Genomic DNA, 14,597 nt, shown 5'->3' with positions numbered 1-14,597 from the left:
AGGAGGTTCACTCTCATTCCCACTCCCCAGCTCACGTCTTCTCTGACCCAGGGTCCCCAGCTCTGCACCACGAACTCACCACCACCTCTGCCATAGCCGGCCACCGTCGCCTCAAACAGAACGCGCCTTGGCCTCGCCGGCGACACCTCGCGCCACCAGAACCACCGTCAGCCAAGACAACACCGTCTCCACTCTTCTCTCTTCGAAAACCAGCAACTCTCAAGGAGGGTTTTTCTCCACCTTCATCTCCGATCCACTCGTGTCATCATCACCCATTAACATCCACTTTTACTACCCATGACAAACACAAACACTGCCACAATAAGGCTCCCCGTGCCTATCCTCGTCCACCTCCTCGGCCACCATCACCTACCAGGACAACCTTAGCAACGCCGTTGCCACCACCACACAGCAGACTACTACTTCCAAACCGCCAACCACGAAACAATCAACCACTCTCTTCCTCTCAAGCCTGTCCAACGTAGGAGTTCCGTGCCATGGCCTCCATCGTCCCATTCATCCTCACTGGAAGAGCGACTCTAGTGGAGAAGACTTCGAATTTCAAGGGGGCCATTTGAGTTTTGGGACGTAAGGGTTTCACAAAAATGGTGCAATGAATAAAGTGGATATTACTGGGTTAGCGTTTTTTGGCAGTGATTTTTTTACTGGGTTTCCAACGAGAGCATGATGTATCGATGATGATAACAGGCGGTCATGGAGAAGAATGAGAATAAAGGATAAGTTGCATACCTGAGAATTCCTCTGATATTCGTCACTTTGGATAACCTCTGTCTCCTCCCGATGATCTATTCCCGTCACCCTCTCCAACTTTTTTCTCTGATCTTTCTCTGCTCCTTCCTTCCCAAGATCTTGGGCTCCAATCCCCCCCTAACCACCTGGTCCCTTTTTCTTTTCCAAAAAAATCTTAGAAAATCTTCCCTCTAACAAACCGGTCCCCCCTCCTCCAACACGTCTCTCACATACCCCTTTCCCACGTTTTCTCTCTTTTTTCTATTTTTTATTTATTATTTTTTCAATTTTATTTTATTTATTTTTAATTTTAATTTTATTTTTCAATTTTTTTAATTATTTTGATTAAGTGATCCTATTAAAACAAATTGAAGATGAGAAAAATAGAAATCGAAAACAATAAAAATGGAATAAAACAATAAAATAAAGAAAAAATAATAAAAACACATTTTTTACAACCCGGACAAAATTGAGTGTTGACAGCTGCCCGTCTTTACTTAGATATTACTAAATAATATGAAAATTTAATCTTTTCGTATTATTTAAGTAAAGCTAAGTAAAGATAAAGACACTAATTTTGTCCGGGTTTCAATCATGAAAGAAAACGAACAAAATAATTCAAATCACGATGCCAAATGACCAATGTCAAGTAGAGTATCAGTAACAAAAACTAAAACCTGGATTTGACCATTGCCTCGCAGAGGGCCAAAATCACAGCACAGAAATTTAAACCCGACCATTGCCATGCAGAGGGTCGATAACAGAAAACTAAAACCTGGATTTGACCATTGCCTCGCAGAGGGCCAAACTCACAGAACAGAAACTTAAATCCGACCATTGCCGTGCAGAGGGCCGATAACAGAAAACTAAAACCTGGATTTGACCATTGCCTCGCAGAGGGCCAAACTCACAGAACAGAAATTTAAATCCGACCATTGCCATGCAGAGGGTCGATAACAGAAAACTAAAACCTGGATTTGACCATTGCCTCGCAGAGGGCCAAACTCACAGAACAGAAATTTAAATCCGACCATTGCCATGCAGAGGGTCGATAACAGAAAACTAAAACCTGGATTTGACCATTGCCTCGCAGAGGGCCAAACTCACAGAACAGAAATTTAAATCCGACCATTGCCATGCAGAGGGCCGATAACAGAAAATTAAAACCTGGATTTGACCATTGCCTCGCAGAGGGCCAAACTCACAGAACAGAAATTTAAACCCGACCATTGCCATGTAGAGGGTCGATAACAAAAAATTAAAATCATGATTTGTAACTTTGAAAAGTTAATAAATGCCGAGTAAAACATGAAGATTTTGCAAAGAGTTCTCCTCGCTTCCTCTTAGATGATGTTATGTCATGATGGTGCATGAATGCATAGACACATGAGACTTTCATTTCGCTCTTTTCTTTTTTTATCTTTTTTTTTTTTTTTTTTTTTTTTGAAAATTTCATGTTTGGAATCCATTGTTAATATTGTCATCAAACACGATGTACGTTCAAAATGCATTTCTTAAAAACAACGTTGATAGGTATAAAACCCTTTGATGAGCGGGAAGCAAGTGTAACCCTGAGTTAAAATTCTTTTTATCGCTTTTTGCAATCCAAATTAACTTGAACCCTGTAGGATGTGAAAGAATGGTTATGAAAAGCAGATGAATAATGATTTTCCGTGAGCAAATATTAACGTATGCGTGTCCCTCATCTGGGGGAAAGTGCTATCAACATGTTAGGCTCCCCTATTGCCCCAATTTTGCACAATAAGTATGCTTTGGAAAAGTGGAAAGGTTTGGGTATGAAAGATTCCCCCAAATTGGATAACCTTCGATTGACAGGGAGATCTTTTTTCTATTTTTTTTTTATTTTTTTTTATTTTTTTTTATTTTTTTTATTATTTTTTTATGAATGCGTCATTCACCACATCATTCTGTTTCCAAGTTAAATTCGTGAGAAAGATTAGGACAAACAGTTTTTAGTCAGCGTGGACTTTTATTGGCTTGTACCGTGGCTAAAGGTCAAAGGGTTTTTGAAAGAAAGGATAATGAAGGCCCAAATAAGTGTTTGACGGTTAAAGTCTTTAAACAAGAATCATTTGCAAGGTGCCCAGTCAACTGTCTTTAGAGATTTGAACTTCAGGCATCCTTTATTGTTGTTTTTTTTTTTCATTCTTTTTGTTGCCCCTGCTGTGGTCCTTTATGATACTTTCCTTTTCATTCTTTTTTTTTCTTCTTTGGATGCTTATGATGTACCCTTTTAAATTGACGTCGACCTGTTAATGATTCTTGTCTAGGGTGATGAAAACAATTATGCATTTTGGCTCAAAAGGGGTGCAATTGGATGAACTGTTTTTTGACGATTGGATAACGAAAAACGGCCACACGTCACTCCGAATCTTGTTTGTCTGACTTTCTCTTGAATTTAACCCTGAAACTAAACTATGTAGTGCTTGACACATCAACTTCATTTTTCCTTTTTTTTTTTTTTTTTTATTTTTTATCTCCCTGATCAACGGATTATCGGTGATATGTAACATAATGAAAACTGCCCCAATATTAGGTGTATGGCGAAATCCTTCATCTTATGGGAAGCGAAAACATTAGGGTTCAAGTAATGTGAATGCAGACGCTTTATCAAGAAAAGAACACCGGTTACTCCCAAAACCTTGAATCAGGGAAATATTCACCAACGGTATTTTTCAAAACTGTTTTCGAAAATACTATGTCTTTGACAACTTTATTAACAACAAACTCAACATGTAACCCCCTTTTTTTTCTTTTCACCTCTTTTTTCGTTTTTCCTTTTTCGACATCCTCCAGGACCGAGCTCGCCAACCTGATATACCTGTGATGCTTTTATCAACACGTGTTTACTTATTTTCATTTTCACTTGACTACTTAACAGCTCAGCGTGACATGCAATATTTCAGATGGAATGCAAACAACCAAAATATGAATGAAATCACGTGAAATTTATTTATTGAATAAAACACAGAGTACAATAAGCGTTGAAGATAATATCAACATCCCTTTAATAGCAACCACTATCACGGAATCATCATGCGTAAAACTTTTTTACTGCATCAGAATTAACTGGCAATGGTAACTCCTCTCCGTCCATTCTTGTGAGAATTAGTGCCCCACCAGAAAATGCTTTCTTCACTACAAATGGCCCCTCATAATTTGGAGTCCATTTGCCTCTATGATCCTTCTGTATGGGTAGAATCTTCTTCAACACCAGCTCACCTTCATGAAATTCTCTTGGATGTACCTTTTTGTCAAATGCCTTCTTCATTCTTCTTTGGTACAATTGTCCATGGCATACTGCTGTTAGTCTCTTTTCATCAATGAGATTGAGCTGGTCGAAACGAGCTTGAACCCACTCCGCCTCTTCTAATTGGGTTTCCATTAAAACTCGTAAGGACGGAATTTCCACTTCAAACGGAAGTACTGCCTCCATTCCATATACAAGCGAGAAAGGCGTTGCCCCAGTCGATGTTCGTACCGAAGTGCGATAACCATGTAAAGCAAAAGGAAGCATTTCATGCCAATCCTTATACGTGACCACCATTTTCTGCACAATCTTCTTGATATTTTTGTTAGCAGCCTCTACTGCCCCATTCATCTTTGGACGATAAGGAGAAGAATTAAGATGATGAATTTTGAACTCCTCACATAACTCTGTCATCATCTGGTTGTTCAAGTTAGTGGCATTATCAGTGATGATCCTGTTAGGGAGTCCGTATCTGCAAATCAACTCCCTTTTTATGAACTTGGTCACCACCTTTCTAGTCACATTAGCATAAGAAGCAGCCTCAACCCACTTGGTGAAGTAGTCGATTGCGACTAATATGAAACGGTGTCCATTTGACGCCTTTGGCTCTATAGCTCCGATGACATCTATTCCCCACATCGAAAAGGGCCATGGTGCAGACAACACGTTCAAGGTCGTGGGTGGAACATTGATATTACTTGCGTATACCTGGCATTTCTCACACTTTCTCACATGTGTACAGCAATCATTTTCCATAGTCAACCAAAAATACCCCGCTCTCAGTATCTTCCTGGCCATTGAGTGCCCATTCATGTGCGTGCCAAATGTACCCTCGTGTACTTCTTTTAGTATCAGCTCGGCTTCTTTTGCATCTACGCATCTAAGGAGAACCATGTCATGATTCCTCTTATATAGAATATCCCCACTCAAAATGAAACTGCCAACCAACCTCCTTAACGCCCTTTTGTCGTTTTCTGATGCCTCTCTGGATATTCTCGGGTCCTAAGATAATGCTTGATATCAAAGTACCAAGGTTTACCATCTACCTCCTCTTCGATGAAATGACAATATGCTGGCTTTGCATGACTCTTCATTTCAATCATTGGCAATTCTGCATCTTGATCAACTTCAAACATCGATGACAAGGTAGCCAATGCATCTGCTAATTGATTATCTTCTCTCGGTATATGATTAAACGTGATAGAATCGAAATACTCAATTAATCCCCTGATGTAAGCTTGGTAGGGAATTAATTTAGTATCCCTAGTCTCCCATTCTCCCTTCAATTGATGGATGACCAAAGCTGAATCTCCATATACATCTAGAATTTTTGCTTTAGACTCTATAGCTGCTCGAATTCCCATGGCACAGGCTTCATATTCTGCGATATTATTCGTGCAATTAAAACACAACCTTGCCGTCATTGGAATGTATTGATTCTTAGGAGAGATAAGCACTGCCCCTATTCCATGCCCCATTACATTCGAAGCCCCATCGAATAATACCGTCCACGCTTTTTCATTTTTGTCCTCTTTATTCTCAGCAAATAAAGCCATGATATCTTCATCAGGAAATTCAGGTTGCATTGGCTGATAATCACTAATGGGTTGATGGGCTAAATATTCCGCTAAAGCGCTACCCTTGATAGATTTCTGAGTAACATATACAATGTCGTACTCTGACAATAGCATCTGCCATCGGGCTATCCTTCCAGTGAGAGCAGGCTTTTCGAAAATATACTTGATAGGATCCATCTTGGATATCAACCAAGTAGAGTGGCTCAACATGTATTGCCTTAGACGATGAGTAGCCCACGCTAGTGCACAACAAGTTCGCTCTAACGACGAATATCGTTGTTCGCAATCTGTGAATCTTTTGCTCAAGTAATATATAGCATGCTCTCTTTTCCCGTCTTCATCATGCTGACCCAATACACAACCCATGGAATTATCCAATACGGTCAAATACAAAATGAGCGGCCTTCCTGGCATAGGTGGTCGCAATACAGGAGGGTCTTGCAGGTATTGTTTGACCTTTTCAAAAGCAACTTGACAATCTTCATTCCAGACTACGGCCTGGTTTTTCCGTAGTAACTTGAACATTGGTTCACAAGTATCAGTTAATTGGGAGATGAACCTAGCAATGTAGTTCAATCTTCCCAAAAAACCTCGAACCTCCTTTTCTGTTCTGGGCGCAGGCATTTCCGTTATCGCTCTTACTTTGTCCGGATCAACTTCTATCCCTCTTTGACTAACAATGAAGCCCAACAATTTTCCAGACTTTACTCCAAACGTGCATTTGGCAGGATTTAACCTGAGTTTGTACTTTCTCAGTCTCTCAAATAATTTCCTTAGATTGAAAATATGCTCCTCTTCTGATTCCGACTTTGCAATCATGTCATCCACATAAACTTCAATTTCCTTATGCATCATATCATGAAAGAGTGTCACCATTGCCCTTTGGTATGTTGCCCCAGCATTCTTGAGTCCGAAAGACATCACCTTATAACATAATGTTCCCCATAACGTGATAAAGGTCGTTTTTTCCATATCTTCCGGTGCCATTTTAATTTGATTGTATCCCGAGAATCCATCCATGAACGAAAACAACGAAAATTTGGCCGTATTATCAACCAGAGTATCGATGTGTGGTAACGGGAAATTATCTTTCGGACTTGCACGATTCAAATCACGATAGTCAACACACATCCGAACTTTCCCATCCTTCTTAGGCACTGGTACAACATTCGCTACCCATTGTGGGTATCTTGCCACAGCCAAAAATCCTGCGTCAAATTGCTTTTGGACCTCTTCTTTAATTTTTAGGGACATTTCCGGCTTCATTCTTCTTAGTTTTTGCTTGACTGGAGGGCATTCTGGCTTGAGTGGGAGCCTATGCTGCACAATATCGGTATCCAGACCCGGCATGTCATTGTAAGACCATGCAAACACATCTTTAAACTCCTTCAACAGGACACGCAAACTTTCCCTCACTTCCGTTTTCATACTAGTACCGATTTTCACCTCCTTTATCTCATCCTTCTCTCCCAAGTTAAGTATTTCAATCTCCTCCTGATGGGGTTTTATCTCCTTAGATTCTTGTTCCACTAATCTCAACAATTCTGGAGAGGGTTCCACATCATCTTCGAAATCATCTTCCGTATTATTGATAGGGTGCTCAAAATTAGGAACATTGATATCGTTATTTTCAAAACAATCATTGTCACATCTGCATCATTTAAATTTATGAAAAAGTATAAATAAATAAGATAAACAAAGAAAAATGCCAAATGATGATGAAATGCAACTTTATTATCACGCTGAGTGAAAAGTAAAAAGAATCAATCCACAAAACTTCAGTTCTAAAGCCCCAATCGAAACTATAAGCTTAATTAAAACTATTACATTTTGTTCACATTAAGCATCACAGGTAAATCCAGTGTTTCCCAATTGTTGAGTTGAGTATCAGGGGAGCAAGCCCACACAAAGCTCGAACTTTGAGGCCTTTCTTCATCTTCCACAACTGCTATCTGGCCAGTGTTGATCCACCCAGCACTGCGGAAACTTTCCTTGATGTCAACAATGTGAATTTTGCTCTCTCTGGGCCCTCGTCTTTCTACACGGGCCAGACTGCGCTCTTTTCTTTCTTCAATCACCCTTTTCCTGTCTTCCTTGGTAGGTTTATACCCCAAGCCATATCTGTTCTTGTTTTCAACGATTTCTAGAGGGAATGCTCGCCCCTGCCGATATTTGCCCAAACCTTCCCCATATATATAGCCCTCTCTTAGCATAATCTTGGCCATCATAATAGAAGCAAATGATAGACGAGGATTTACTGGAAACGGTTCCACACAAGCATTTCCCACAATTTCCAACGATTGGAAGGCTGTCTCGAGAGCTTCTTCAGCCGCCTCAATGTAGCGCGTGGATGATGGCCCACTCACAAGAAAATCCTCTTCTCCTGATACTATCACCAGCTTATCTCCTATCACATACTTCAACTTCTGGTGTAGTGTAGAAGGCACAACTCCCGCCGAATGAATCCATGGGCGCCCCAACAGACAACTATAAGCTGGCAGGATATCCATAACCTGGAATGTTATTTGAAAAACGCATAGGCCAACTTGCATTGGTAAATCCACTTCTCCCATCACTTCTCTTTTACTGCCATCAAAAGCCCTCACAATCATTGAACTTGGCCTCATATGCATTCCTTCGCAAGGTAGCTTTTCCAAAGTTGCTTTCGGCATGACATTCAAAGAGGACCCATTGTCCACTAAAACACGCGCTATAACATGATCCAGGCATTTCACAGAGACGTGAAGAGCCTTGTTATGCCCTCTTCATTCAGCAGGTATCTCTTCATCCGTAAAGGTGAGATAATTATTAGCGACAATATTGCCAACAATACCCTCAAATTTATTCAATGAAATACCTTGGTCCACGTGAGCATCACTGAGTATCTTCATTAGCAACTTTCTGTGTGATGCCGAATGCATGAGCAAGTCTAACAAGGATATACGAGCAGGCATACGATTTAACTGTTCCACCACCTTATATTCACTTTGTTGTATGAATTTTAAAAATTCACAAGCCTCCTCTTCAGAAACTTCTCTCCTCTCTTCCTTGTCGGGGATTTCCTCTGTCTGTGCACCCTTCCCCTTTAAGAATTCTTTTGCCTTCGCGGCCATCGTTGCTTCATTATCATTAACCTTTTCTCGTGCCAACTCAGGTGACGTGAAAATTCGACCACTCCTAGTCATTCCCCCTATCCCTGATATGTTTTTGACGACAGGGTCAACGCTTTGCATTTCGCCTGACGCATACGTCCCATATCTCCATGGGACGACTTTTTCGTTCTTGTAAGGAAAAGGGGCTGGTACATGGATAACCACAGGCGACCTTCCTTGAGTTGGTGGAATAGAGGTAGTCTTAGTGAAACGAATCACCAATGGTTCTGGTACAATCATGCCGGATTCATCACCAGTTTGTGCAAATACATCTCCCTCCTCCCTCTTGTAACATACCTGCATCAGACCACGATCCAGCAGGTCTTGCAGAATTTCTTCAAACTTAATACACTCCTCAATAGAGTGCTCATCATCTGGGTGGAGCGCGCATGCCATACTCTCATCATAATCACCCTTCAAGATACCCACTTTCAGCAACGCCTCCAAAATAAACCTCTTGGAGCTCCTGATTTCTTTCACATTTCTCACCAGCTCATGTTCTTTCTCTTCGACAGCATTCGTCGAAGCACTTCCATGCCCAGATAAAGGATTGGACTCGACACTAGGCTTATCCTCTTGGAACTTTAACCACCCAGAATCAATTAGAGTCTGCACTTTATGCTTGAAAGCCAGACACCTCTCAGTGGAATGACCAGCGGCCCCTCCATGATAACTACACTTTGCCTCTGCATCATAGCCTCTTGGGTACGGAGGCTGCAAAGGCTTCAGGGGACAAACGACAACTAGCCCTTGTTTGATAAGCTGAGGCAATAATTCCGTATAAGTTGTAGGAATTGGAGTAAAGTTAACATAATTTCTTTCCTGGTTCCTTCTTGGATAAGTATTGGGACCCGCATTCACATTGGAACCTACATTTGCCCCTCCCCTCCAATTATTCGTCGGGATGTATTGTGGTTGATAGTACCCCGGTTGTTGTTGAGGCCTAATTTGATGACCAAATGACGCGTTAGCTGCCTGTGGATGTTGACCCCAGTATGGTCGATAGTTATGAGTGGAAGCCTGACCTCTCCACACGGGGGTTGCAGATGTTGCATGCACATCTCCTTCTTTTCTTTTTCCTGAGTTGAAATTGGGTTTTTTAGAATTTGCACCCGCCGACGAGCCATATGCAATCTTCCCATTTTTCAACCCGATCTCTATTCGCTCGCCTATCACGATGATATCGGCAAAATTTGAAGATACATTTCCCACCATATGTTCATAAAATGGTGGTTGGAGCGTATTTACAAACATTGCCACCATTTCTTTATCATACAAAGGCGGCTCAACTTGTGCAGCCAATTCCCTCCACCGCTGAGCATAGTCCTTAAAACTTTCGTTGTCTTTCTTCGACATGTTTTGCAACTGTAAACGATCTGGCGCAACATGTGTATTGTATATATACTGCTTCACAAAAGCATCAGCCAAGTCCGCCCAACAACGAATTCGAGCCGGCTCCAAATGGGTATACCAATTTAACGCCACTCCAGCCAAACTATCTTGAAAAACATGAATGAGCAGCTGCTCATCATAAGCATATGCAGCCATCTTTCTGCAAAACATGGTTAGATGGCTCTTTGGGCATGTATTTCCCTTATACTTCTCAAAATCTGGCGCCTTGAACTTATGTGGGATTTTGACGCCAGGAACCAAGCTCAATCTAGAAACATCCCCAAATCCATAACTTTCATACCCCTCCACAGCCCTCAATCTTGCCTCTAGGCTCTCCAGTTTATCCTTCGCCCCATCAACATTACTAGTTACCCCCTGAAACGAGGTATGTGGTGCAGCCCCTGTAGAAAAACCCTCTCCGGTAATCACAGGCGGCACCGGAGTTACTCGTATTCCATCAGACATGCTTGCATGCATCCCTTCATTTACCATAGGTGCAGACATTACAACAGGCCCCTGAGTACAGATTGGCGGTACGTTGGCAGTGGTAAGAAAAGAGAATGAAGTCTGCTCCCCTTCTATATATTCTCCCACAGGTGGGGTATAACCTGGGGGTAATCCATACATTGGGAACGGAACAGATTGGCTTCCAGAACTGAACACCGGAGGGTAATATTGAGCACTTCCCTCGACTTGCGCAGGCGTCGCCCCTCCCGTAGTCTTCAGGGCTTCGAGAGCCGCCAAAATCTGGGCCATCTGATCCTTCAACTGGTTGACATCGGCCTTAATAGATTCGTGTGACTGCTCCCAATTCTCCATGACCTTTGAGTTAGCTCTGGTCCTGTACGGATGTCGTGGAAAATTTGCCGTTGTTTTCTCACTTGTACTGCTGATTATTATTATTTTTTTATTAAATTAAATTAGATAAGGATGAAAAATGCAAAACAAAAGAAAACATGATGCATGCTAGTGATAAGTGGAAATCACAGGATAACGATGACAATACTGATGGAAACTTAACACAAGCCGATACCAACAAACATCCCTTATCTTTCATTTAAAGGAAATTTGATCCATTACATAGTCTAAGGAACAAAACACATAATTCCGATGTACATCAATCCCGCGCCCGGGCAATGAAAGATTTCATCTCTCCCACCAACCATTTACAATGATTAATAAACAATTCTATTTCCGCTGGTGAGTTACAAAAATGAGTGCTTGCTTCAGCATTCGACACCATCCTGGGGATGTCTTCAATTGCCCCGTTTGCCAAAGCAGCCAACTGAGAGAATCTTTCCTTCCAGTGCTTTACAGCCATTTCTTGCTCGGCGATGTGTTCTTCCATTCGCTTTATCAAGGCCTGATGCCTTTCTTCAAAATCTATCGACCTCCATCGCTCCTCCTGTTCCTCGATATATTCCTCCATTTGTTTTATCAGAGTTCGATGCTCTTCCTCTGCTTCTGTTAGCTTCCAACGCTCCCTATTCATATCCGCCTCAAACGACATGGCCATCTCTTTCATCTCATGCCCCACTTTTTCTATCTGAATCTGCGCTTCTCTTAATCTCTTCAGGGCTTCTCGTTTATCTCTTTTGGCTTCTTCGTAGAGGTGCTTCCACTCCTTTCCCTCTTCTAAAGCCACCTTCTTCTCATTTACCCTCATGGATAATTCCTTACTCGCGGCCGCTAGATCCTGTTTCACTCGAAATGTGTAATCCCTCTCAGCTTTCTGGCTTTTGACAAGGTTTTCATAAGCCCGCGACTTTTCTTCATTATCATTTTTCATATCCACAAGATCATTACGCGCCCTTTGTAATTCATTTTCCAACTTAGCATTTCTCACTTTCAATTTATCCATCTCAGCCTTCAATTGTTGCACCTCTTCACTTTCTGGGGCTTGAGATGGTCCTTCACTAGCTGATTGATCCTTGATTGGCTTGAAAGGCAGCTTGACTACTTTCACTCTCTCCAGAATCCAGGTGTGATAACTAACACTGCTATCCACTACTCCATCCCTCAAGTCCTTCTCTGCTCGAACAACATTTTCCCAGGCGCTTTTAACCTTTCTTAACAATTCGACGAAATGCCCGTCTTCGTAATAAATGAATAGGGTAGCAAGGTAATCTGATGAAGGTGCCCCTTTCATGGGATGCCCAAATTGTCTTTGCACCAAAAGGGGGTTGTAATTTATACAGTACCGGGCACCTATGAGAGGCACATTAGGAAAACTACCACAATGTTGTATAGCCAGTTTATTTCCGAGCCAAGGAAGGCGCCATTTTATACTTCTTTCGTTCAAGCCGGCAAGGAATCGAGCCCAATCGTTTCCTCCTTTACCTTTAAGCCCTTGGTGTGACAAAGTCTCCGATAGACTCTTAACGTCGACCATTTCCTTAAACACGCGCGTTGTCATCCATGTATACAACGCCGGTAAGCAACATAGAATCTTCTTTCCTTTTCTCTCATGGCAAAAACTCAAAGTCCCATAAACATCTGCAAGAACTGCTGTTACAGGATTCTCTGATCTGGTTTTACTCGCCACGAAGACGTCTATCGCGGTGTAATCCACAAATTCTTCTATTTTGGGAAACAAGACAATGCCATATATGGTGAGGGCTAATACATCCATGAAAGTTTCCCAATCCTCTTTATCAGCCAGATGATGTAAATACTGCTCTAGATATCCCTGTGATAACCCATGCACTTGATTCCTCATCATCATCCTGTCTTCAAGCTCCTTGGGATGTAATTTCATGATGGTAGCAATAGTGGGTATAGAGGCATGATGCTCTAAATGTTGATAGGGAGTGGTGCCCTCCAATGGCAAACCCAAGATATGCTCGAACTCCTCTATGGTTGGCGCCAACTGAAAGTCTTGAAATGTGAAACATCGAAGCGGAGAATCATAATATTGTGCCAAGGCTGTGATAGCGGGTATTTGTACTTCAACCTCCATTAAATTCAACAAATTTCCATATCTTCTCTGAAAGGTTTCTCTCTTTATAGTCTTAAGCCTTTTGCCCAAGTTTATCAGCCCGGTCAAGTTTCCAACATGAGTCCTTAGACTATACTTCTTTCTTAAATCGGAAGAGTCGGTGTGCTGTGTAGCATCGGATCTTGTGTTAACATCCATCTCGTATGAAGTCAAGTAGGTACCTGTGATTTCCCTTAAAATTAACATGTTACTAAATGATGTATGAATATGATGCATGATAATAAAATAACATGACAAAACAAAACACATGCATGGTATGAAATGTAATATCATAAAGAAAACGAACAGCGTGAGGGTTACAGAAGCATATATTCCTCCCATCGTGCCCTACCAAAGGTTCACTGCTTTGAGTTCAAGGTCAAGTATATGCAATCTCACAAGGATGATTTCCTGAACCTAAAGGTCAAAGGTCACTAGAGCTATGGCCCCCTTCATAGCATTTCCACAACAGTCGAGTAATCAACTAGGTGTGAAAACACATATGAAGAGAACAGACTCTAGCTGGAGTTCTCACGATAGCCAAACAGGAAGTACATCCCAGAGTGACACCGCTACACAACTCCTCTAATTCTAAGCTACGCTCAGACCCGGGTATAGGGCCCCACTCATGATATGCCAAAAGTGTGTGTGTGAAGGGAGGAAATTATGCACACCCAAACCCTCACCTGCAAAACAACCAGAAAAATTCCCAGGCAGATATAAACATATTGTCTACCCTAGGGTTCAATATTCCACAGTTATTGCAGTTATTCTAAATATCAAGCATAGATAGAGAAAAGGGAAAGAAAAACACAAAGCAAAACCACACCAAATTCGCGCATCTAATTAAATGGCTCGACTCTCTAGACATCCCCAGTGGAGTCGCCATCTGTCGCAACCGGAATCGCGACGGGACGACGATCCAAAAAGAAAACGTTTTTTGAAAAGAGATTTGGAGTCACCACCATAGTTTATTATGGAAAACTATGGAAAAACCTCAAAACGATAAAGCACGGTCCACGAAAACCAAAGATTGGGTTCGGGAGTCGGTTACGCGTGGGGAAGGTGTTAGCACCCCACAACGCCTGCCCTAAGGCAGTACCTTTAACTAAATGCACGAATATGATGTGGTTTTTCAAAATGTTTAATTATCCCCTAAAATAAAATTCTAAATAAACAAAACATATTTTTTTTAGTTTTTTGGGCCCGACAAGGATTGACCTTGCTCCTACGTATTCTCATTCAAAATGAGAAATCAGGGTTACGTAGTTCTAGCTAAAAGATTGTTTGTTGTTTGGAAAAGCAGATGTTTTTAATTTTTGGAGATTTTATATTTTTAATATTTTCGAGAAAAAGAAGGTAACGAGTACTAGGCCGACGCGAACGGTCGCACGAGTACTCATTCCTTTAAAATGATATTTAAATACTTTTAATTATTTTTGAAAAGAGAGATAACGATATTAAGCACTAGGCCGATG

The 14,597-nt window shown here is 41.5% G+C and overlaps 1 protein-coding gene across 1 annotated transcript; it reads right to left on the bottom strand.

Moving 5' to 3' along the window:
- Nucleotides 1–7,412: 7,412 nt before the first annotated feature.
- Nucleotides 7,413–10,769, bottom strand: LOC148195014 (uncharacterized). The gene is made up of 7 exons (XM_088095059.1): nt 10,508–10,769; nt 9,435–9,919; nt 8,612–9,332; nt 8,456–8,527; nt 8,084–8,308; nt 7,506–7,987; nt 7,413–7,418 (listed from the first exon to the last, which is right to left on the bottom strand). The coding sequence occupies exons 1-7, from the start codon at nt 10,767–10,769 to the stop codon at nt 7,413–7,415; spliced, it is 2,253 nt and encodes a 750-aa protein (XP_087951185.1).
- Nucleotides 10,770–14,597: the final 3,828 nt, after the last annotated feature.

Source organism: Vigna umbellata, chromosome 7 (genome assembly GCF_029865625.1).
Source record: "Vigna umbellata cultivar VRB3 chromosome 7, Vumbellata_1.0, whole genome shotgun sequence".
Classification (NCBI taxonomy): Eukaryota; Viridiplantae; Streptophyta; class Magnoliopsida; order Fabales; family Fabaceae; genus Vigna; species Vigna umbellata.
Note: the sequence above shows the minus strand (reverse complement) of the source record. Positions and strands in the feature narration are given on the sequence as shown.